Here is a 24,134-nt window from a genome sequence, read left to right on the forward strand (position 1 = left end):
GGAAGGTGCTGTGGATGACTTTAATTGGCTGGAAGAGGTTAGGGTTTATGGTTGGGAGGGGGAGCCGGGAGAGGATTAGGGTTAGGGAGAGGTACAAGAAGACAGTGGAAGTCAGGAAGAGAGGAGAGGCGCCTAGGGTTTGGCCCTGTATCCACGAGAACTCGGCGATCTTCGGGTGACCGACGAGCCAATATCGGAGCGTGGAAACGATACCGGTGGCCATTGGGGAGAAGAGGAATTAGCTAATGGCGATGAGGAAGAAGGGAACAATGGAGATGACAAGGTGTGGAAAGCGTGGAAGAGAGAGTTAGGGGAATTTGCAAAATGGGAGTGAATGGCTAAATGAATTAGTACTACTGCTTTGGCTATCTTTATCTGACCGTCAATTCATGGCTTCTGTTTATAGACGTGCATCTATTAACAACATTACTAGCTTTTCAACACGAAACGATTTTGGGAAGTGAATTTGAATTTCTCAATTCTGATGTTAACATATTTATATCGTGCCTTTTTTTTTTTTTTTTTCACTTAATTTGAAGGAGTAGTATACTTACTACTTGAGAGGGATTAATACGTTTATGTTCTTGAGTTCAGTCATATGGTAAACAGTACTAAACATGATCACGAGAACTAAATGCGAATATATATTAAGTTACTGAAAAAATATTATCAGTGTGTGTATTATTCAATTTTAGCTGCATTCATTATATGTATATATAGAAATTCATTTCTCATGCTTAACGTGTATAATGTAGTTAGCACCTCTTCTTCTTCTTGTTTTTTTTTTTTGTTTTTTTGTTTTTTTTTTGTATGAATAAATGAAGTTAAAATCCCTAGTACGACTGGTATAATTTGAGGGACGGGTAGTACTAAGTTGGAGGCTCCATATATATTTATACATACATATATATATATATATATATATATATTATAGGTTGCCAAAGTAGCCAAAATTATGATGGTGAGATCCATATATTTTAGTACTAATCACATACTTATTGCATGTTCGATAAAGCTAGCTGTACATGCAATGTCAGATTATTTCCTTTTAATCTTTACGGGAGAGCAATTGCTTAGAACATCTTAGCGCAATTCCAGGCATTGCTTTCTAAAAAAAAAAAATCAGTTACACCACATAGAAAATTAATAATATATAATAATTTCAAGAAGAGAAAAAATAAAAATAAATAAATAAAACCTTTGAACTGATGAGGGTGTAAATTAAAAAAAAATGTATATATTAATTCCAAAATGGACAGCAAATTAGTGAAAATGTAATTTGATAGATAAACTGAAGGGGAGAGCGAAAAGTTCAATAAATCTAAAGTGGAAAAGCTACAAAAATTTGTATGCAAAAGGCTTCGAAAGAAGAGGCAAGGCAAAGAATGATGAAAATCATAATTTCCAGTGTACTTGTTTTCAATGAATGATAAAATCGGAAAAATCTTTTTAAAGAAAAACAAAAAGGGTAATGAAACTATTTTATATGCATTTTATGATGTCGATGGGCAATCATATATAACATTTTCTAATAAATATTGTAACCAAACTTAGGACTGATCATAAATGGACTAATTTATCTGCTAATGACACTAATTAATGCTTGGTTCCTAAATTTTTCTATCAACCCCACTTTAATCATATCTATTAGTTTGTTTCAATTTTAATTGATTTAATCAGTTGAGTGTTAATAAAAACATAACAAAATAACAATAATACTCAGGTAGCAGTGTTATTTTACATTTTTGTGTCATAAGCACATACACATTCCTTGTTATACTAATAAAATACTATTTTCCTTTCAACATAAGGTGCATATTTTATTCTATTTTTTTACACCTAATTGATAAAAAAGACTAAAATTAAAAAACAAAATAATAGATCAAAGGCAAAAATTTGGGAAATTTTAAAACTCATAAACTAAAGTGAGATTAATAGTATTTGTGATATTTCCTGAAGATACTTGTTGGGCTCTATCCTTAGTTATCCTCATTGCTCATCCTTTTCCCGTCTTTGCAGAGAGAAATTTAAGCTCCGTTCATTTTACCGATTTGAGTTTAGAATTTAAGTTTTGCTACATTAAAAAACTCTTAGAAATAATTACATCTAACTTTTTTACTACAATAAAAAACTATCACATAAAGTCATATCTCAACTCGAATCAGTTAACTAAACGGGCTCTTAAGTTGTTTCCAGTTTTGAATTTATTACAGGCAAGTGGCAACCATAAAAAGCACTGACTATTAGAATTAAAAAGGACTCTTCTCTAAACATAAAACTATATACCTTGGCCAAGTGTTAAAATCTATTTGAAATTGTCAAAAATATTGGCGGTTAATTGATCTTAAAATGCGTAATGAGTAGTATTTCTGGCAGTTTGTTCAGGTTATTATGTGAGAGCCATTAAAATATATTATTAGTATATAGGCAGCAGAATTTCAGCTGCAACTTCCAATTAAAGTTGGTCTTGCCTTTGGAATTTTGTTTGCCGAAACCTGCGATAAAAGCATGAATGCTGCTCAATGCTCATATAATACATGACCGTGTCCGTGATTTTAATTATTCTATGGAAAAAGCATTTGTTCGACAAATTAGAAAGTGCAGGCCTATGTGTTTTACATCCCCATTAGACACAAAAGGTGTTGCCCCATAACCTCCATCACGGTGGTGCTGAGCACCACCATTTAATAAAAGATAAATTTATGTAGGTGGAGCCTATCTTCTATTACATAGTGGTGTTTAGCATCACCCGTATCTTATAACATTGTTCTTTAATAAATGAATACTAATACTTGTATTTTACTTAATTTCTTGATAAGTGTAATAAATGTTAAATTTATGTATTTATCCTTACTAAGTTCAGTGTTATAAATCACTGATTATTTAAAAGACAATTTGGTAACTACTTTGATAAAATTTCTATTTTTAAGTGTAATAAACACTAAAAAAAGGGGCTATTTCTCATTAGCCACCAAATAGATAAGTAAATACTAGAAAAAAAAAATCAATAATACTCATTTCTATTAGCTCACTTTTCATTGCAATTTGATTTCCTTTTCCATTACATTTATTTACGGAACACAGCCTCAAACCCCTCAATACTGTGAGATCAACTCCTCATGGAAGAGTGTTCACAAAACTACGATTAATCCAAATTCAAAATAGTAATAATAAATAAATAAAAACTAATAAGCCAAGGGTATTATTTAACAAAGTTTGGCACACTAAAATAGGAAAAACGTTCTTAAAAGTGAATTGACACAACAACAAAAAAAGGGAAAGATTCTAAAAAAAAAGAAAAAGAGTGTAATATTGAAGCTCAAACAAGGCAACCAATAAGAACCACAGATTGAACCAAAAAGACTAGGAGCTTTTAACTTTCTCTTGGTGACCCTGGCCCACACTCCCCATCCTCTTCCTATTCTGGTAACTCTTGGCATGAAAATCAACAAAAAGTGCCAAAAGCGAGGCGTTGAAAGCCGCATTGAAGCACCAACCCCATATCCCGGAGCAACCCGGCCCACTAAAATGCAAGTACAGCATCCGGCCCGAAACCGCAAAGCTGAACACGAACTGCACGATCTGGCAGTCCGTGACGGCCCGCTTCCACTTGGGCCGGATCCCCATCGCGCAGAGGAAGTAGTATCCGTACATGATCACGTGCACCGTCGCGTTGGTCACGAGCGCCACCGGGAACAGCGACTGAGCCGTACGGAGCCATAGATAGCACATGATAACGACCGTGGCGTGGTGGTACACGTGGAGGAAGGAGAGCCGTCGGATGGAACCGCCGAGGATGATGAGAGCCGTGTCGCCGAACTCGAGGAGCTTGGAGAGGTAGAAGACGTGGGCCCAGAAGAAGAGGGGCCCACTGGGTTGCATTCCTTTAGGGAAGCAGATAATGCGGTGGAGGTTGGAGACGGAGAGGATGGAGAGAGAGCATCCGACGGCCATGATTAGGGAGAGAGAGAAGAGGAGGAGGCTGTGGACGGCTGTGATTGGTTTGAGGAGTTTTGGGATGAGAGGAGAGAGAGTGGAGCGGGAGAGGAGGAAGGTGAGGGAGAGATAGGAGAAGACAGTGAGGAAGACGAAGAGTGGGGTCGAGCCGAGGGTCTGGCGTGGGACCCACTTGAAGTGGAGGATGGTTGGGTGGTAGACGAGCCAGTTTTGGAGGGTGGAGAGGATGGGAGTCATTGCGGGTGGAGCGCACGCGCCGCCGTGTGTGGTGGAGGAAGGAGGAGGTTGATTTAGCTTGGGTATAAGGGCGGGAATGGATATCCGTTGTTTTTGGGTTAGTTGAGAAGAAAGTGTTAATGGCGATCCGCCGTTGGAAGATAATGTTATCTCTTTCTGATGTGGGGCCCGCAGAGGTCTCGTCTTCTTCGTATATGGCGCTGTTGTTGGTGAGGCTGTTCATGTATTGGCGCGGGATACCGTTTTTTTTTTCTCTCGCTTTAAAAGTATAGGTTACACATATTTAAAGTAGAAAAATTTCCCAATCTAATGATGTTTGGATTAGGTTGAAGCGGTGTGGGATGGATTGTGTGATTAATTTTAACATTTAAAGAATTAAAGACTCAAAGTTCAATCCAACATTTAAAATTTATCATTAAATAGAAATAATAACTACAACATTTAAACAGATAAAAATTTAAAGTTCAATCCAACATCAAACATGAAACAAAGTAGTCCATCCAACATCAAACATAAAGTAAACATAAATTAATCTACACTCATAAATTAGTTTTAACATAAAGCAAACACAGAGGTTTAATTCAAACATAAAAAAATTAGAGAGTAGAAATGAGTTGCTTGCCAAGAATTAGATATTAGAGAAGGCAAGTTAGAGCACAGATTGAGTTGGAGTGTGCGGGCTATTATAGGCCCAACTCACCCCGCCCTAAAATTTCGAACCAGACATTGAATAGGCTGAAAAAAATAATTTAATACTAAAAATTGTATTTTTTGAATTAGATTTTGCTGGGGTAGGTTGGGTCTGGGGTTTATGAACAGCCCTAGTTGTTGGTATGTTGGAGTTGGACTAGAAGCCCCAGTCGTTCAGTTATCTTATTATTATTTCCATGGAAAAGGTTATTATTATTTTCATGGAAAAGGTGACAAATATTTTAGAGTGGATGAATAGTTTTTATTTTTATTTTTTTTTGAAAGGTCTAACTTTTTATTTGTTGATTGATATCGTTTTTAGTTAAATAATAAAATTAGTAAAAAAAAATTATTAACAAAAAAAGTGTAAAAATTCAACTCATAAATTTGGCAATTTTCTCTTATTATTATTTCTACTATTATTATTTATTATTAGAAAATGCACACTAATTTCTACTCGAATGACCTCAAACCAGGAAAATTTAATCCCAATAATAGACACGTTCAGTTATCCTTTTTTCAAACAAAAAACAACAATAATGCATTAGCATAATAATTAAACAACAATTATAATAAAAATATAAATAAAAAGAAGCCTGTTCAGTTCTCACTTCCCTGAACAAAACGTAGCTAATGACAAAGTAAATGGCATTTTCTCATTCAAAACGGAATATTCAAATAGCAACACTCTTTAGTCTTTACTGCCATAAAGAATGCGTGTTTATAAAGAACCCAGTGCCCCCCCAAAAAAAAAAAAAAAGTGCAACATGACGAGTATCCAAATGCTGACGTAGTCAGGAAAGTCTTTGGAGAGACAAACATCCAGCATCAACTAGCAAAAGCATTTTTGATGCTCTTACGTAGGATGTTTGGTAGAGGGATTCGTTCCCTGATTCGAATCATGATTCGTAATTCACTACAGTATTTTTTCTCATAAAAATTCACGTAAATCAAAAATGATTCGAATCACATGGTTTGAGTTCTCCAACCAATCATCAGAGTCCATTTAGTTCATAGATTAAAATCATGAGATTAGAACTATTTTCGATTTACGTGTTTTTTATGAGAGACAATACTGTAACGAACCATGAACCATGATTCAAATCAAAAAACGAATCCTCCAACCAAACAGGAAGATTCTGTTTATTTCACCGATTTAAATTTAAAATTCGAGTTTTATTAGAGTAAAAAATTCTCTAAAACAGTCACATTTAATTTTTTTATTACAGTAAAAAACTCTCATATAAAATCATATCTCAACTCAAATTAAAAACTCAAATCAACGAGTTAAACAAACCTTAATTAATTAATTAATTAAAGCCCTAGCAAAAGCATATTCAGCAATTATATTGCGAAAAGAGCTTTTTACATTATTCCTTAGAAACCAATTCTTGTCCCAACAAATAAACATTGTAATTTACTGGAAAAAAATGTCAACACAAAACATTCAGATCGGAATTCAACAGGACAGGACAATTAGCATTGGAAAAATGGGAATTTAGCTCCAGATAAGAAGAAAGGCAACAAAGGCTTTCCAACCAGGAAATTCTACTCTACGGCTACCTCGGTTTGTCATTGGCAACACCCTCTCCTAATGCGAAAAATAAATTTCTACAGTAGACGACCTCCCAGTTGCTCTCGGTTTTCAAAGATTTGGCGAGCAAGCTGCATCATTCTCATGCGACAAAATTGGAATTATATAGATCTTATCAAGTAAATTATGAACTTGAAGCCACCTTCTTTCGGACTATCCTCTTTCTACGTGCTCTAGGTGCCGATGATTCGCCATCAGCCGCAGAATCAACATTCGACTGTTTGATGCCGAGAAGACCAAGCCCAGAAATAATGGCGTTCTTCGATATAAACCATTTGGAAGATGATTGATCAACATTCTCAGAAGGCCTATTGTAAGCTTTCAAAAGATTCTCCGACTGAGCAAGGGGATCAGCCTCCACACCTAGCCAAGCTAGCCGCGATGACTCTCCTAATTGCACATTCAAAATCCTGCACACATATTCGAAACAAGAATAAATGCTAACTCTGCATGAGGCCCTAACAAAAGAAAGAGATGTCATAAATGCAAATATGCTATCTATCAATTTGAAGGCCAATTTACAAAATAGTAATACTATTGCTGAGCACTTCGACAAATTCAATCAAAGCTTGGAAGAAGATGAATCAAGCATATTATGGAACTAACTTGATGTTTTCAAGAAAATATTTAAATCTTTCAAGGCTACAGAGATACTCCATTTTGCTATAATTGTTTTTGGCAGGAGCACCATGAACGTGTACCTTTTTTTTTCCAAAACCAACAACACCACGAACTTGGTAGTGATAAATCATTTAAAATCAAAGGTATATTCTGGAATAACACTTTTACAGCATTGTTCCCCAATAAAATAAATAGTATTCTATTGCAAAATGATCAATCTGTACTTAAAAACTGAAATAGTGCTTTAAAAGCTGAATTCAAATGGCAATATAGTTGTGCTTTCCCCGAGAAGAAAAGAGGGAAGAAAGGGGCCCTAAAGACAAAAAGTAGGAAAGGCATTTATAGACAAGCCATATGACGCAATAAATTTGAAATTTATACATGTAGAGACAAACCTCAATGCTGTGCTGAAAAATAGTCCCACTCCAATAACATCAAAATAATTTATCATAGTTTTATCAAATCCACATAAAAGCTGATATCGGAGGTTCGCATAAAGCCCAAGGAAAGCACCGTAACCAAGAGCATTAGTTCTGGCACTTGGGATTGTCACAGATAACCTGCCAAACAAGTTAACAATAGCACACATCTAAATTAGTTACCCTAGCGTCTCTCATTTTGGCAAGTCCAAATTTTCCGAATAACAAATACCAAGCAGTATTTTTTTTTTATTTTTTTATAAGAAACGAACTTTATTAAAAATAGAAATAACAAGCACAAAAAGGAGGAGAAGGTGGACAAGAGGTCCACTGCAAGCAGTATACGAAACAATTAAATTCTAAACCAATTCAACAAAACTAATGTATCAAAATTCTCCCACCTCATATATTCCTTTTTTATTCATAGCGACAAAATGCTATTAAGATAATTCATGTTTCAAAAAATATATACACCAATTACAAAGAATCTACTTTTTCTTATTGTACAATACACACTCCATTTAAATAAGTACCAAGAATAAGTGATAGACTTCAGTGTACAGCGTATCAGGTATATTTCAAAAGAAGTTTCCTAAGTAGGAAGGACTGATGCTATGGAGATTTATTGTAACAAGAATATGCAACACTTGCATCAACCCTACACGTATCATTCTTTTCCATTTAATTAAATAGATAAAGGAAAGATAAATCAAATTGGGTTTCTAGACTCCTTTACAACATTATTATTATCAGTTTAGACTATCATCCACTATCTAAAAGAGTAGGTCATCCCTCCAAGATGCTAAATCGTTCAAACCCTCGCCAAATGCAACACATGCCCCATGAACAATTACACTTGAAGGTTAGCAAAGAACAATTTTTCGTTTTTCTTTTATCATGATCTATTATAGAATGCATCTTCCATTTATTTTTGGTCTTTGAGTCATAATTCAATGCTTCAACTTATCCACAAATATACAATTATATGGTAATCTTTCTCTTCATACCTCCCCTCCTTTTTACTGGCCAAAAAGTTTGATAAAGAACCCTGCAGTGCTCCAGCTGTTAGACCAACCATACACAATTGAGCGGCCTTGTAGAAGAAAGAGTGAACTCTCTTTTGTAGATCAAACTCCCTCAGCGGATAGCTCTTTTCAAATATATTGTTTGGAAGCTTCTGCAATGTATTTTGCAAATCAAACTGGAATGTATTTCCATATGAACGGCAAGGAGCAAGTGACCAAACAACAATAGCATTGCATGCTGCCACTGTGAGCACATTTACAAGCGCCAGATCCCACTCTTGTTTTATCCTGTAGCAAATTAAAGAAAAACCCCTTCACTTTAATATTATAAATAGAAGCAAACGACCCTTTTTTAAGGTTTTTTTTTTTATAAAAAAAAATAGCTGAAGTTTTGTAAAATTAGCAAAATGGCCCTTTTTTCTGTTAACCAAATGGTCAATCACTAATTGACTAGCGGTCAATCACTGATTGGCTTAAGTTTATCGATGATTAACTCGATGATTTTCATTATTAATCAATATTAGTTAATAATTACCCAAAATTAATTAGTAATTAATCAATTTCAATCAACAAATTACATGTTTATTAATGATAAATCATTGGTAAATTATAATAATTAATAGGTCAATCATTGATTGACTTTCGGTCAATCATTGATTGACTACTGGAAAAAAAAGGCCATTTTGCTAAAATAAAAAAAGTTCGGCCACTTGTTTAAAAAATAAAAGTTCAGCCATTCGTTAAAAAAGATAGTTAAAAAAAACAGCCATTTACCTAATTTTCTCAATAATAAAACAAGAGGAAATGTAATATCCGTGTGGGTGCATGCTTGGTGTGTGTTGTGAAAAAAAAAAAAAAAAAGAGATACCTCTCCCTGCGATTCTTCAACTCCCACCGAACCGCAAAACCAATTGTAGCAGCCTGCTCTAAAAGAAGCCTATATAAAAAAGCAGGATCTGCAATCATCCTGAATGAAACAACAATATCACATATCACTCAGGGTCAGAACGATGATGAACAAATTTATTTGTAGAAGGAAACCAAAAATCAAGAATTAAGTAGCCAGAGTTTCATTGTTAGTCATAAATATATAATTATCACAGGAAACTATATTCAATACTGAAAGTTTTGTCAGATAATAAAGATGTTAATTACAGTTATTACGTTTTTGGTTAAACTCATTCAGACTAGCAAGTTTCAGATTTTGACGAATTATGAAATTAAACAAACACTGCAGCTTTGATGGTACAAATGGTGCAACTATTCTACTCATTTTTTACTTGACAACTCTAACGATATTTCTCTAGAACCCACATCCATTAGAAACCACAAATTGCAATGTGAACTCTATTTACATCAGAATTTTCCTTATCCTAGAGATCTTCTCCAAGTAAAGATTGTACACTATGTAATCCGGTAAGACTTATACTTCTTCTCAGGATTAAAGAGAAAACTGAAAAAGCCACAAAAAGATACACCAGAAAGCAGCTAGAAATTATTAAAAACAGTGAACCCTAAACTATAAAACACATAAATCTTTTAACACACTTTATTAAATCTTCATTATTCCTATTTTCAAGAGCTCTTCTAGAGACACGAAGATCTGGACATGCAAAACTTCTACTCCAAAGTAGGAACTTGAAAGAAACTAAAAAAAAAAAAAAAAAAAAAAAGGGGACCATAACTGAAACCTAGAACTTAAAAGAAATGAAAACTCATAACTACAGTGGTATTGTAAACCAAAAAAAAAAAAAAAAAAACAGCTGCACTTGTGAAAATCACCTGCCAATGAATGCTCTTGAAATCCCTTCAGGAAGGGATCGGTAAATCAACCTGTTAGTGGTTGGCCTCGCATTGATTGCTAAGAATTTAACCATTTGAGCTGAGCTCACCAAACCCTGGACCAACACAACGAATTAGTCAGCACATCTGAGAAAAAGTTTACAGAAAAAGCAACAGGGGCAAGGGCCAAACCATTTCATAAGCTTGTCGGAAACCAGCCGGCAAATCCATCATTGTCTTCTGCCACTCATTCAATACGGCGTCGACAAACTTCCGATCAAAAAGCTAAAAAGAGCACAAAACTTATCAATGCAAATGAGAATAACCAACCAAAAAAAAAAAAAAAAAAAAAGCCAAATCAGAAAAGGTCATGTTTGGAGGAATATGCATTGGCCAACCTCTTCGAGAACCATTCTTCTCCTAAACAAGCCGCCCTCGTCTCCCTCATCACCTTCGTCAAAGTCATCAAAATACTCATCATCATCACCACCATTGTCATCACCTCCATCACCACCACCGTGATTGAGATTTTTTCCAATATCTCCACCACCTCCTCCAACGGCTGTCTGGAGATTAAAATCATTGGCCATAAATAAAACAAGCTAATTCAAATGTGAAAAGAAGATGGAACTTCGAATTTGAGAACTTATACACCTGTTGCCACCCATCTACAGATGAAGGGACACAAAATCTTACTTTTGAAAAAAATAAAATAAAATTGAATCCTCGGAGTAGTAACTACTCGGCCTACCAGATCTTTCCAGTTCCAAACACAAATTGATGATCTATGTATCACTTTTGTAATGACATTGTTGAAATGAGTAATTCTGTTTAGAAGTTTTGTTGCAATGTATCATACTAAAGGTCTCATGTTGCAATGTATTGGATCCATCTCACCAAACATTTAAGACAGGATTCTTCCTCAGAAATAGAGAAAAAGTAACAAGACCATAAAGGCCAAAACTACTTGGTGTTGATGCGGACATCCTAAATATACCACCATTCACGCACACCCTTTGACATAGCAGGCCACTTAAGAAGGAAATACAAGAAGGGCATAATAAACCAGAAACTTATAGTGGACAATTTAATTCATTAAGTTACGATAAACTTTTGGGATTTATGTTCGTTTCTTGGTTCATACAGCAATGTCCAAGAGGAAATGAAAACATTATATAATCCCACTTCTTTCATAAAGATTTCTGTTCATACAAGTACATTTAGATGGGGCAAAAACACACGAAAAAGTAATCTTCAATGCTTAAAGAATGAACGTTTCACAATCAGGCACTCAATACTCTCCCAACATTGTACCCTGTATATGTTAAACAAGTTTAGGGCTATGATCCTAGCAAATAAGATTATGACCAAGCGATCAAGTACCTCACAATTCAGTTATTGGATGCTTTACATACATAATGTTCGACCTATTTCAATCCAAAAAAATTTTTAAGTGTTGTAAACAACACCGCAGCAGGCCCTGAATTGTTCACTTTCCAATAATAAGAAAACACCAAGACTAAGACTTGCAAAATAAGTTTTTAATATTCTTGGTCATTTCTTAGTTCATGCACTTCCACAAATTGCATCTTTTTTTAGGCCAATCTTCAAGACTGTTAGCAACAGCAATTTCACCATTTTCTATAGTACTTCAACAAATTCTAACCAGGTCTTAATTGTTCGCTTTCTTCCTATTATTAACAAGAACCCAAAGTGAAAATCCCCAAAAATGTTTCAATCTTTAAAAACAATACAACAGAAAAAGAAAAACGAACTAAAAAGAAAAGGGCTAACCTCGGGGCTAGACTTAGACTGCTTCTGAGATAAATTGAGCTTCGATTTCTCGAGCGTCACCGCACCCAACGCACCGTACTTTCCGCCCTTCATAACCGGACCAGTAGTACCAGGCGCCGGCGGCGCAACGAAACACCTCTCTAACAGGGTCATGGAATCTTCGCCCGCCACAGCCGAAGAAGACGAAGAAGAAGACGAAGACGACGCTGAGACCTTCAAGGGCGCCGGAACCGCCACGCCTCTCCAGATTTTGCGGACCACCAGCTGGGTGGGACCCACCGGCTTGACCTTGGGTGTTGGAAGAGACGGCAAGCCTTTGGGTTTCACCGGGTGCTGAGTGTTGATAAGCATGATTTGGGCAGTTTGGAACGCCGCGTGAGACATTTTTTTCGTTTTCGTTTTCTCTTTCTTTCTGTTTGGATAGAGAGAAACTCTGCTTTCTCAGAATTTTCTCATGGGTAGGGAAAATCGCTCGCTTCTTCTGAGGTTGTTGGTGGTTGAAGGCGGTGGAAATTAAGGAGTTTGGATTGGTTTCTCTCTCTAAAGGCGATTTTGTAGAGAGAGGGAGAGAGAGAGGGAAGAGAAAGAAGGGAGGTTGGAGAATTGGGGTTTTTAAGGGGGAAGTATAAGCGAGAAAGCCGACTGGCTGGACTCTACGAGACAGACACTCTACCCAATCCGAAAACGTTTGGGTTTTTTTTTTTTTTTTTTTTTTTTTTTTTTTTTTTTTGGTGTGTTTTGTTTGTGATCCGTTTAACTCGGTGAGTCGACTCAGAGAGTTTCGATGTGTCGGTTCGTCCGGCCTTGTTTGTGGGCCGTGGTGGTCATTGCTTAGTCACGTATTAGGTAGTGAAATTACAGAATGGCCCCTGACACCCCAATCTAATCTAATCCAACAAGTGTGGTTGGTGGTTACAAAGATATGATATCCTTATGTTTAAGAAAATTAGGTGCGTTTGAAATAAGGATCCATTTCATAGTTCAAATTATAAGTCTAAATCTATGAACTAAATATTTTTGTGTTTACGAACAGTTTTGGCTTTTTTTTCTCTAAAATCACTGATGAAATCAAAAATAAAAATTTATTTTGGGAAGTTTGATTCTTTTTTTTATAAAAACCAAATTAGTTATAAACGGTTTCAGACAGTTTAGTTTTAGAACTAAAAAAGTTTTTAATATTAATTTAACAAAATTTATAATACTATTTGTTAGGATTTTAGTTGGCAATTTGTTGGCATTGAATGTAAAAATTCAACAACAGGTACATTTGGCAACTTGTGTTTATAGAAAATATTAGAGGCGATTTTGGTTGTTTGATTGCTTCGAATATGGAATGTACTCCATGATTATGTATTTAGAATGGTTGACAAATCTGAATTAATGAAGGAGGAAAGCTAATCACGCGGAGTATCAAGCTTGGTTTATTGCTCGGTGATAATATATATATTCCTTGTACGTGGAGTGGTTTTTGGCTTGATTGATGAATGATTTGGAAGGTGTTGTACATGAAGCAAATATGGAGCTGATTGGTTTGATTTTTGGTGGCTAATTGATGGGCTCTATGTATGGGAAGAATTCTTGGAGGAGAAGTTGTTTTATTTAGGGTGATTTTGGTGGAAGAATCGATTAGACTATAGACCAATTTAGTTGTATATAATTAGTATGCAGCCATGAATGTGAGGCAGAGCTTTTGAATGAAATATTCTTGAGCAAAAGGCTGCTTTGATGCTTGTTGAGTGAAAAAAAATAAATAAAAGGTGGTTCTTTGGGAGAAGATCGTATTGCTTTCAGGAGAAAGTTTTCAAAGACGAGTAGTGCTCGCTGGACAAGACCACTAAGAGGATTCTCCACAGCGGCGACAACATCAAGGAGGGAGTCTTTGAGTGTGTAAGACCGATTGGTGTTTATAATCTCTTTATCTTAGTAGATTGTTCACTGTCTGGGCGTGACCCCGCAAATGTAGGTGTGCGCACCAAACTGCGATATCAATTCCTTGTGACTTTTATGTTTTCGCATTACTTTTCTGCACTTATAATTTGCTGTTGCTGAATCAAAGAAAAATATATCCATTTACACGTATCGGTCATCAGTGTTACAACTAGTGTTATAACACTATTTGTGACACTGGCCGAAAAACGGACCTAACAAACAAATAAGGCTAACATTCATAGTTTAGAATCTGCTAGTTCAAAATTAGCATATGTTTAAAAGTTCACCATTCAACAACCAGACTAAAAAGTCACAAGAACACAAATCAAAATTTACATACCAAATTTTGTCCACGTTCATTAACAAACAAAGTTTTAATATATATTACAAACCAATCAAATTAAAAAGATACAAGTAAAACTAAATAACATAAAACAACACAATCAAATTTTAAACTTAGAATAAAACTTGCCTCTTCTGTTGATAGAACTCTCATCCTTCCTTACAAATACTACAAAATTGTTAAACTAAAATCTAAACTTGGTTGTTTTTTTTTCGCTTGAAACTAGTTATTATAATGTTTTCTAGTTACCACTTAAAAAATATATAATAAAATAAAAAATAACATGTATAGATTTGTGAGTTTTAGCTGTATGAAAAGGTTTCCAAAAAAAAAAAGTATTAGGCTGAAATTAAAAGGTCAAAGTATAAATTGGAAGGAAAAAGTGGAGTAAATTTGGTTATTTTATTTACAGAGGAAAAAAGATGTGTATGACAAAAAAAAAAATCGTTTTGATTCTTATAAAATAAAACTTCTATCACTTACAAAATAGTGGGTCTCACATACACACTTACGGGATCTATTTTATATGAGTAACGAGATTTTAATCTTATGAGAATAAATAAAAGTGCTCGTTAATGATATAACCGTAGACAGATGCTACAATGTGTGTGTACGCAACGACATAAGCGTGCAAGAGAATATTGTTGCTTGGCACGTAAGTCAAAGGTTATGAACTACTAGAAGGAAACAAAAGCCCCTACATCTATATACGTACGTGAAAGACTTTGCGTTTAAGTCTTATTCATCCTTTCTTTTGTTCAAATAAAAGAGTAAGGAATGAATAAAACTCAAAACAATAGTTTTAGACATGCGAAGAAATTAAGTACACAGAATCTCTTCCTTTATTCCTTGAAGCCATCCTTTTCCCCCATCATGTTTTTCTCTAATAATAATACCATCTCTTCTCTATGTCAGCCTATATATACACATTATACACATATATAGAAATAAATTGCTCGTCGAGAACGAGAACGAGAACGTTATATATACACATTATACACATATATACACAATATTCTCGGCCAAAAAATATATACACATTATACATACACATACACACATATATACACAATATTCTCGGCCCAAATAGTTATGTCTTCAGCTGGTCGTCCTCGCGTAGTCGTTAATGGAATTAGACGAACGAGAACGTTCCACCACTTCTGGTGCTCAAATTGCCAACGTACCGTTAGAACGACCTTTTCAAACGCATACGATACTTCGTGTCCCTATTGCTCCGACGAGCTTCATCTCGAGCTCGACGTTTCAAGTCCGCGGCTTCTAAGAACATCCGATCAGCCGACCACCGGCCGGTTATTCGAAAACTTGGCCCTCCTTTTAGACCCCACAATAAGCCTGCCATCCCGAGAGCCCGCCAATTTCGGTAGGAGCAGGGGCGGAGCACTAGAGCCACACCTTCTCGAGGGTAGGTGACCTCCCCATTTGAATTTTTTTTTTTCCGTTTATTTTGATATGTATATTTTGTTAAATTTATAGCATGCTCCCTTAGAATTCTGAAATTATATATTTATATGTACGCTTAATTATATATCTGTCTATTCTCACTTAATTTATTATATATCTGTATGTATACTTAATTATATATCCGTCTCTTCTCACTTAATTTATTATTTTAGGTAGGAGAGAAGAATGGCTATATGACACAGAAGAAGGTCCAGGTCCAAATCTTCAATCATGGATTACCCTCCAATTCGGAGAAAACAACCGAGGCGGCAACGAAGATGATCATGACATTGAGCGAAATGAGATCCTCAGAGTTGGGACGGCGCGGAACGGCATCCAACAACGTCGTCCTGGGCCACAACCGGCGTCGAGGACGGCCATCGAGGCTTTGCCGACGGTGAAAGTGACGGAAAGTCAGTTGAGGAATGAGCCGATCTGCGCGGTTTGCAAGGAGGAGTTCGAGGCCGGTGGGGAAGTGAGAGAGTTGCCGTGTAGACATTTCTATCACTCTGATTGCATTGTCCCTTGGCTGAGACTTCACAAAACTTGTCCCGTTTGTCGTCAAGAGATTGATGAATCAGGAGATTTTGCCAATGCTACTTTTGAGGACGATCATGGCCGGAGCTTTGAAGAATTTGTGAGCAATTCATTGCGCTGGCGGTGGAATCAGATTCTTTCTTTCTGGCCATTTCGTGCTTTTATCGATTATTGGACGCAAAGGAGCTTGGATTTTCCGCGTCTAAATATGCTTGGAGTTGGAGGTATATCAGTTCATTTACTTCTCACCTTTATTAATCTTTTTTTTTTTCTTGTTCTAGTTTCGTTGATTTCCATGTTTCTTTTCCTCGGATGTCAACGTAGCATTAGTACTTTGCCTTATGCTTTGCATTTTTTTTTATTTTTTTTTAAGCATGATTAGTTCTTAGTTCGTATCTTAAAATACATATATATATATATATGTATATAATTGGCGCAAATTAACATTTTTGTTACCCAGATCGTCACTAACACTGCATAAAGTTTAGCCTCAAATAGCATGAGTACTTCTAGTGATTATAATTAAAGGCTTTTTTAGCTGCAAGAAAATAAATGCGTAAATTTTGTTCTCACCAATTTCATAAAATTGCTGTATATCATTCTGTCGATTAATATTTTGTATGCGATTTTGCTAGAATCTAGCCATAAGTTGTCATGTGATCACATTTTTATATGAACACTACTTTTCTTTTCTTTTTTATTATGACTACATGATCGTGGAGAGAAATTAATTAACATTCTTATAATTGTCATTACTTACTACATCAATTATTGTTAATCTCCTTATATATATATATATATATATATATATATATACACATACATACATACATATATATGTTATTTATACATGTTCTTTAACTAGTTATCTTTCTGCAGCCAGATCTTGGTGGCCTTCTCGGCTCATTCTCTAGCTTTGAGGTTGTATTACTCATCATCACTTGTTTTTATTTGTAATACTGACATGGCGAAAATTTGTATAATAATTTATCAAAAAGGTTAAAGTCATGTGTAATTTACTGTCTAATGAAGTATTGCAGCAGCCACAAAAAGAATTTCCGAATATTTGAGAACTTACCAGGTAACAATTAAGGTACTCTTTATATACTTTTTGATCTCTAAATAATTGAGAATATATAAGATTATGACCCGTTTAAAAGATATACTTCAACTATAATTCTTGATAATTTTTTATAAAAAAAAAAAAACACTGTAGTAAAATAATTTGAGTTTAAATATATGAAACAAACGAATTTTTAATCTTAATTTCTTCAGTCTCAATAGTTATATATTCTATATATGTTAACTAAAATATGACAGAACTTCTTTTCTTGCTCATTTCGTTACTGTTTGCTTGTACATGGATGCAGGGAACATGTGTATACGTTTTTTTTTTTTTTTTTTTTTCCCTCTTTCTCTCTCTGAAATCTACATATGATTGTAGACATTGTGTATGTACATATAAAACCTGATTATTCGCGTCTTGTTTTTTCTAGTTTATAGTAGATTGCACTTTCCTCCTTTTTTTTTTTTTAATTCTAACGTGTAGGACAATGTTATGGAAGGATATATATGTTGCATTGTTCTAATGATTGATTCTCTGCTAGATAAGTAAACAGTAATAATAACGAATTGAGACTGTGAGTTTGATTCGTGTTGTATTAAAAAAAAATTATGGGAAATAGTATTAAGGACTTAGGTATTAAGGTCTCGTTTATTTTATCGATTCGAGTTTAGAATTTGAGTTTTGCTACAGTAAAAAGCTCTAAAAAACAGTCACATATTTATTTTTTTTTTTTTTTTTTTTTGCTACAGTAAAAAATCCTCACGTAAAGTCACATCTAAACTCGAATTAAAAACTCAAATCAACAAACTAATCAGACCCTAAACGTTTACAAGCACCAACAATCTCAACGCCTCTAGTGATCTTCAAAAGGTAAAAATAACAATATCTGCATCAACGCTTTGAAATGGAAGGTCTTCAAAATTTTTTTTTTTTTTTTTTACAACTCCGATTTTGCATTAATTCTACCTCGAATTGCAATAAACAGAAGGGGATATCGGATATCAAACAATAAAGCTTGTTAACATCAATGTTTATTGAAATCAATAAATGACATGTGGCTCATTCTTAATATATATATATATATGTTGTCACAAGTTATAGAAGTTAATGTTAAATCATTAAAAAGAAAACTAGAGCAATTAGAATAAAAATATTATTATACCTTTCAAATAAATTCTTAATTCCCATTGAAGATTCCAATTAGATATAGAATGCTAAGGCCAGAGGCTAAAAGCACATGCAGGACATATCAGAACCAAACACGATCATTACTTTAACTGTGTGACATTCTCACAAATATTGAATTATAAGGTCCAAGAAACCCACGTTCATAATCAATTGTAATAAAATGTGAGAAAACATTTTAGTCTCCGTTCATTTTACTAATTTGAGTTTTGTTACAGTAAAAAAGCTCACAAAAACAGTCACATTTAACTTTTTTGCTACAGTAAAAAGCTCTCACATAAAATCACATCTCAACTCAAATTAAAAACTCAAATCAGTGAACTAAACGGACCCTTAGTACTTCAAGGTAATATAACTCATATACGTTCATCTGCGCACATCAATGGGGATATAGAAAAAGATGCATGCAAGAACAATCACTAGATGTGTAGATTAAGCATTAAACACTAAGCATGCATGCACCAATGGGGGACTTGAAACAATAATAAAAAATAATAATAATCTTTATAGACTCGTGTTGAAAACGTATTATAAAACACTAATAAAAATCTAACGTACTGCAATAAACTTAAAAGAACAAAAGAGAAAAACACAGAAAATATGAAAGACAATATGAGATTGTATTTTTTTTATTCTCTTATAATGAGTGTGTCATGCATTTTTTATTTATAGACCAAGTATCATAAATAGAGGTAATAGGAAAAGATATATGTTACATAGCTTATCCTTATGCTTATATATCCTTTATTTATACTCAATATTAAGAGAGAAATTATGAAGAGATAATACATAACATTAAAGATGAAATAATAGAAGGATAATGAGGTCTTATTTGAGAGGTAATAAAAGGGTATGGATTATTAAGGTATCGTTCATTTCACTGATTTAAGTTTAGAATTCGAGTTTTGTTACAGTAAAAAGCTCTCAGAAACAATCACTTCTAACTTTTTTGCTACAATAAAAAACTCTTACATAAAGTCACATCTCAATTCGAATCAGCGAACTAATGAACCTTAAGTGGTAGCATCCGCACATAATTGTTTTATAACCCATAATGTTTTTTAGGAAGAAAGAATGAAATATGTCAAGACTTGAGATGAATTAAAATTAATAGGCCAATAGTTTACGTAAGTTAATAAATAGGTCAAATTACTATTTTCGTCCATAACTTATCTAGTTATGAACCATAACTTGACAAGTTATTGTCCATAACTTGTCTGGCTATGAACTATAACTTATCTAATTATAAACCATAACTTGACAAATTATGACCTATAAATTTCTATAACTAAAAATTAACCTATATACTTTCTTAAGCTTTTCATATTGGCATATTTTCTACTATTTTTCTATTTTTTAAGAGATTTATGAAGGTACATTAATGGGCCACCAAACTTCAGAATAATGTTACCCCGCATCTAAAAAAAAATAAAATAAAAAATAAAAAGGCGTTACAAGGGGCAAAAATCTTTTGAAAATAATAATAAAAAAATAAAAAAGAAACAAGCCAAATAAGCAAGATTCATATTTCCCATATGCCCAATGGCAAATCGGCAGCACTAGCTAAGTTCTTCGAAGCCTTTGAGGAAGGCAAATGGCATTCACAAGTATGATAATACGATCAGGATCATCATGGCTGCTTCCTCACCCATTTGGCTTTGGCCTACCAGAGCCAAAAGTGGGTCCCACTCCCATGAATGTGGTCACGACCGCTGCTTCTCTGCGCCTCGGTCACCTCCTCCGTCGTGGCTTCAATTCCTACTTTCAGGTAATTCGCTTTTCTTTGCTTATCTATTGATAATTTTCAAAATTGCGTCAAAATTGTTTGAGAATTTTCAGTTTGATGGTAATGGGTGAGTTCTTTTTTTCTTTTCTTTTCTTTTTTCTGCCGTTGATATATCTTCTTGCAATACAAGAACAGAAACTGGGTAGTCTCGATCGTGGTCCCAGATTGAGGGATTCTTTGCAATCTGCAAGTTGGGCTTGTTTTTGCTTGTTTGGGGAGGGAGAAAATGGAGAGGATCTGGTGGGAAACCAAGGGATGGCTAATAAGTCCAAGATGTCTAATCCAAGTCCCTTCAATGAGAGGCGATGGACCAATGTACTTCTTGCACTTAATGTTGTGTGAGTGTTGATTTTATTTTATGTATCAGTTGAATCTCTATTAGAATTACCTCTTTAATGACCCAATCCCACATTGGATATGCGCTTGGGAGATCATATAAGAATTTCAAATGCGGATTTGGAACCCCTAAAGTATCTTCTGCTAATATTTTTGGCCAAAACTTGTGGTTTTACTTGCCACAAGCTAAAAGCAGTTTTTGGGTTGGCCCCATGATCTCTCAAGCGTGTAACGCAAATTTAAGAAGGGAAAATCCAAAACCTATTCACCGAGTTTCATCAAAATATGACTATTGCAAAAGTATTCCCCGTGCTAAATTCTGGTCAATCTTAGTAGTTATTTTCTCTAAAATAGCAAAGTTTCCAGAAACAAGCGACAATTGGGGGGTTGTTAATTAATTTGAGCATCTTGATCTTTGTACATTGTCATTTGATCAGAATTAACACATGGAATACTGTTTAGATGCTCAAAAAACATGGGGACTCTTTTTTCAATTAGTTTAAACCTAAGGTTATTTGTCATATTTTCATAGCACTCAAGGAATACTTTTTAGATTTTTCCATTTAAGAATTGGGCCATTAAAACGTCTCTCTGTTTATTATCAACACACTTAAGGAAACGGCTTTGTTGTTTTGTTAAGTTCAATAAACTGTGTGGGCAGAATTTATATAGCACAGGTTGCAACACAAGGGAGGCTAATGTTCTGGGGAGCTAAGGTAAGAGCTCTGCTATTCAAAATGAGAGAAGAATACCGACATGTGCGCATTTCATTTTCAGTACTAGAAATTTAATTTAACTTCAGGTTGCTGTACAATTTGCAGATAAATGATTTGGTGGAGGAAGGACAACTTTGGAGGCTGGTGACCTCTGCCTTTTTGCATGCAAACATTGGACACCTTTTGGTCTGCCCTCTGTCTTACTGGTTAAAGTTTTCCAAGTTCATAGGCCGCAAGCCATGACTTCTTTGCTGTGTGTCAATCAGGTCAACTGCTATTCTTTAAACGCTGTTGGGCCTTCTGTCGAGAAAATCAGCGGCCCTGGGAGATATCTTGCCGTGTATTTTGCCTCTGCAATTGCAAGTAACCGATCATGATCTTTCTGCAGTAGTAAAAAATGTTATTGGTTACAACTACCAACTGGTATTCTGATTTGGTAATTTCAAGAAAATCAGGTTCAACAATGAGTTATTTGTTCAGCAAGGATGCGGCAGTTGGTGCGTCAGGAGCAATCTTTGGACTAGTAAGCTGGTTCAACTTTTTGTTAAGGGGCCACACCTTTAGTCTCGATTTTATAGGTCACAGTATCAAAACAGCTAAAGGAACTTCAAATGGATTAGAATGTTAAGAGCATTAAATCCACTAAATGAGAAGCCACGTTATAAATTTAAAAATGCAAAGCTGCTATGATATGATTCTGTCCTGTCATTCAAATCTCATTTGATCATGTAAACATATTGTCTCTTTTGAATTGTCAGGTTGGATCCATGGCTGTGTTTGTAATGAGACATAGAGGCCAGGCTGGAGGTGGAAAAAGAGAGCTACAGCACATAGTGAACGTGATTGCGCTGAATATGGTATGTACCAGCTGCATAATCTCACCTATTCACTTAATGGTTATATGCTTTCCTTTTGTTTTCTGTTTGTTACTTTTTCTCTACAAAGATCAATGTTTATGCATACACTTTGCAGGTTATGGGACTGTTATCTGAAGGCATTGATAACTGGGGACATGTAAGTTTTTAAACAACAGAAGTTTCTTTCTCTTTCAGATAAAAAACAAAACATTTCAGTTTTTCTACTTTTCTATGCACACGATCTTTGGTAACCTTTTAACCATTCTTGTGGAACTAAACTGTCACTTCATTTTTTTCATTCTAGAATGTTCTCTCCTTATTCTTTGCTTCCGCAGTTTCTCAAGCACAGGACAAAAAACAAACCACTACTAAGTTGGACTCTAAACATTCTTTAGAAGAGTGGCTTTGTATAGAACTTTTAGGGGCATTTTGAACTGGAGTTAGAATCATTAGGCAAACCATCTGTTAAATTAAAGAAGTTTGATTTAGGGAGCCTACTGGGATCTTTCATATATAATCATACATAATCTCAAATTAGTTCTAGTTTTGATGGTATAATATTGAAAGGTATAGGGAGAACTACGTTGACACATCCAGTGTTTTGCCTAACCCTCTTGGTCCCCCCCACACCACAAACTATGTTAGCTTTCGATGGAAACTGATCAAAATATCCAAACAATATTAACCGTCGATCTACTTGTTGCACTTGCACTAATATTATCCCTTGATAATTTCTTTCCTTTTCTTTAAACATTAGAGTGCAAGTTATAGTTGTGAGTTTATAAAGACCACTTGTTCATTTTTGTTGACTAAATAAAGGTTAAAAAGTCATTTTTAGGCCTTAACTGGGACCCCTTATATATATATATATATATATAGGGAGGGGTGTTTTGCCATTTAGGAACTATTTAATGGTCAAACTACATTGTTCCGTTAGGTTTGATTAACAGAGATATGTCTATAATTTCTAAAAACTCAAAAGAGTTTGATGTAAAACATTTTGATAAGGGGTGTCTTTGTAATTTAGGCAATATACAGGACGTCCGGTGTAAAAAGACCAACCGCGTATTAAGTTATCAATGCTTGCATATACATCCCTTGAATCATAGTTCTTCCCCATACATTTAGTTAATTACATATATCAGGGATATCCAAATGCAATTTTGTGTGGTTTGATTCAGTTGGGAGGCCTGCTTGGTGGAGCTGCGGCATCATGGCTTCTCGGGCCTGCGTGGGGCTATGAATCTCCATCCCCCGATGGTCGGAGAATCTTTTCTGACAGAGCTCCAATTTTCTACCTGATCAATTGGAACAAGAGATCCTAACGCCTAAGTATTTCCTTGTATTGCTGTTTGATGGCAATGCTCCGATTATCTTCCGAAATTAGTGGAAAAGCGACGGAACAACCATGTCCACAAGAAAGATGGTTCACATTTCTTTAGGTGTAAATAAATGTATATTAAGACTTTATTCAGCAGATACTGATTTTACACTAGTTAAACTAGTCCTTTTTCATCCAAATGAATAGATTACTGTGAACTTGTTACCCTTTATGAATGAAAGAAATGGATGGTAGTTATACTGGAAGTCTTGGCATAAACTGATTGCTAAAAAGGTATTTATTCCAGCTTCAGTTTTCCCTCATTGTTTCAATGTTGGTAAATTGTTTAAAAGGTTTAATCCTGTTCTTTCTTTTTTTTTTTTTCCTTCTTTTTTCTCTTCATCTCAAACTTCGGTGATGTTCCTATTGGAGAAAGCGATCATAAAATCTCTCTCATATGGTAGCTTTAATCTTCATA

At 34.8% G+C, this 24,134-nt stretch overlaps 4 protein-coding genes across 5 annotated transcripts; 2 read left to right on the forward strand and 2 right to left on the reverse strand.

Moving 5' to 3' along the window:
- Positions 1 to 3,205: 3,205 nt before the first annotated feature.
- LOC21406940 (elongation of fatty acids protein 3-like) lies at positions 3,206 to 4,290 on the reverse strand. The gene has a single exon (XM_010105588.2). It carries the CDS (start codon positions 4,192 to 4,194, stop codon positions 3,364 to 3,366), a length of 831 nt encoding a protein of 276 aa, XP_010103890.1. The 5' UTR covers positions 4,195 to 4,290; the 3' UTR covers positions 3,206 to 3,363.
- Positions 4,291 to 6,195: 1,905 nt separating this feature from the next.
- On the reverse strand, positions 6,196 to 12,814 carry LOC21406941 (protein RETICULATA-RELATED 1, chloroplastic). Its single transcript, XM_010105589.2, has 8 exons — positions 12,120 to 12,814; positions 10,724 to 10,891; positions 10,518 to 10,610; positions 10,326 to 10,441; positions 9,412 to 9,510; positions 8,526 to 8,831; positions 7,495 to 7,659; positions 6,196 to 6,888 (listed from the first exon to the last, which is right to left on the reverse strand). Exons 1-8 carry the CDS (start codon positions 12,501 to 12,503, stop codon positions 6,603 to 6,605), a joined length of 1,617 nt encoding a protein of 538 aa, XP_010103891.1. The 5' UTR covers positions 12,504 to 12,814; the 3' UTR covers positions 6,196 to 6,602.
- A 2,669-nt stretch (positions 12,815 to 15,483) lies between these two features.
- LOC112092980 (E3 ubiquitin-protein ligase RZF1-like) lies at positions 15,484 to 17,483 on the forward strand. Of its 2 annotated transcripts, XM_024170429.1 has the most exons (4): positions 15,484 to 15,814; positions 16,026 to 16,613; positions 17,269 to 17,310; positions 17,422 to 17,483. In XM_024170429.1, exons 1-3 carry the CDS (start codon positions 15,484 to 15,486, stop codon positions 17,301 to 17,303), a joined length of 954 nt encoding a protein of 317 aa, XP_024026197.1. In that variant the 3' UTR covers positions 17,304 to 17,310; positions 17,422 to 17,483. The 2 variants fall into 2 exon arrangements, with proteins under 2 accessions (XP_024026197.1, XP_024026196.1); XM_024170428.1 differs by lacking the exon at positions 17,422 to 17,483 and having other exon boundaries at positions 17,269 to 17,358.
- A 2,664-nt stretch (positions 17,484 to 20,147) lies between these two features.
- On the forward strand, positions 20,148 to 23,922 carry LOC21406942 (RHOMBOID-like protein 10, chloroplastic). Its single transcript, XM_024170403.1, has 9 exons — positions 20,148 to 20,408; positions 20,562 to 20,764; positions 21,424 to 21,478; positions 21,584 to 21,664; positions 21,745 to 21,841; positions 21,934 to 22,001; positions 22,237 to 22,335; positions 22,451 to 22,492; positions 23,517 to 23,922. The coding sequence occupies exons 1-9, from the start codon at positions 20,235 to 20,237 to the stop codon at positions 23,658 to 23,660; spliced, it is 963 nt and encodes a 320-aa protein (XP_024026171.1). The 5' UTR covers positions 20,148 to 20,234; the 3' UTR covers positions 23,661 to 23,922.
- Positions 23,923 to 24,134: the final 212 nt, after the last annotated feature.

Source organism: Morus notabilis, unplaced genomic scaffold (genome assembly GCF_000414095.1).
Source record: "Morus notabilis unplaced genomic scaffold, ASM41409v2 Scaffold165, whole genome shotgun sequence".
Classification (NCBI taxonomy): Eukaryota; Viridiplantae; Streptophyta; class Magnoliopsida; order Rosales; family Moraceae; genus Morus; species Morus notabilis.

Coding starts and splice junctions, on each gene's coding strand:
- LOC21406942 (XM_024170403.1), top strand. CDS start 20,235: ATGGCATTCACAAGTATGATAATACGATCAGGATCATCATGGCTGCTT. Junction 20,765..21,423: donor CTTCTTGCACTTAATGTTGT/GTGAGTGTTGAT, acceptor CTGTGTGGGCAG/AATTTATATAGCACAGGTTG. Junction 22,002..22,236: donor CAGGAGCAATCTTTGGACTA/GTAAGCTGGTTC, acceptor TTGAATTGTCAG/GTTGGATCCATGGCTGTGTT.
- LOC21406941 (XM_010105589.2), bottom strand. CDS start 12,503: ATGTCTCACGCGGCGTTCCAAACTGCCCAAATCATGCTTATCAACACT. Junction 9,511..10,325: donor TCAAGAGCATTCATTGGCAG/GTGATTTTCACA, acceptor TGTTTCATTCAG/GATGATTGCAGATCCTGCTT. Junction 7,660..8,525: donor GCCAGTAAAAAGGAGGGGAG/GTATGAAGAGAA, acceptor CTTGTTTGGCAG/GTTATCTGTGACAATCCCAA.
- LOC112092980 (XM_024170429.1), top strand. CDS start 15,484: ATGTCTTCAGCTGGTCGTCCTCGCGTAGTCGTTAATGGAATTAGACGA. Junction 15,815..16,025: donor AGAGCCACACCTTCTCGAGG/GTAGGTGACCTC, acceptor TTATTATTTTAG/GTAGGAGAGAAGAATGGCTA. Junction 16,614..17,268: donor AAATATGCTTGGAGTTGGAG/GTATATCAGTTC, acceptor ATCTTTCTGCAG/CCAGATCTTGGTGGCCTTCT.
- LOC21406940 (XM_010105588.2), bottom strand. CDS start 4,194: ATGACTCCCATCCTCTCCACCCTCCAAAACTGGCTCGTCTACCACCCA.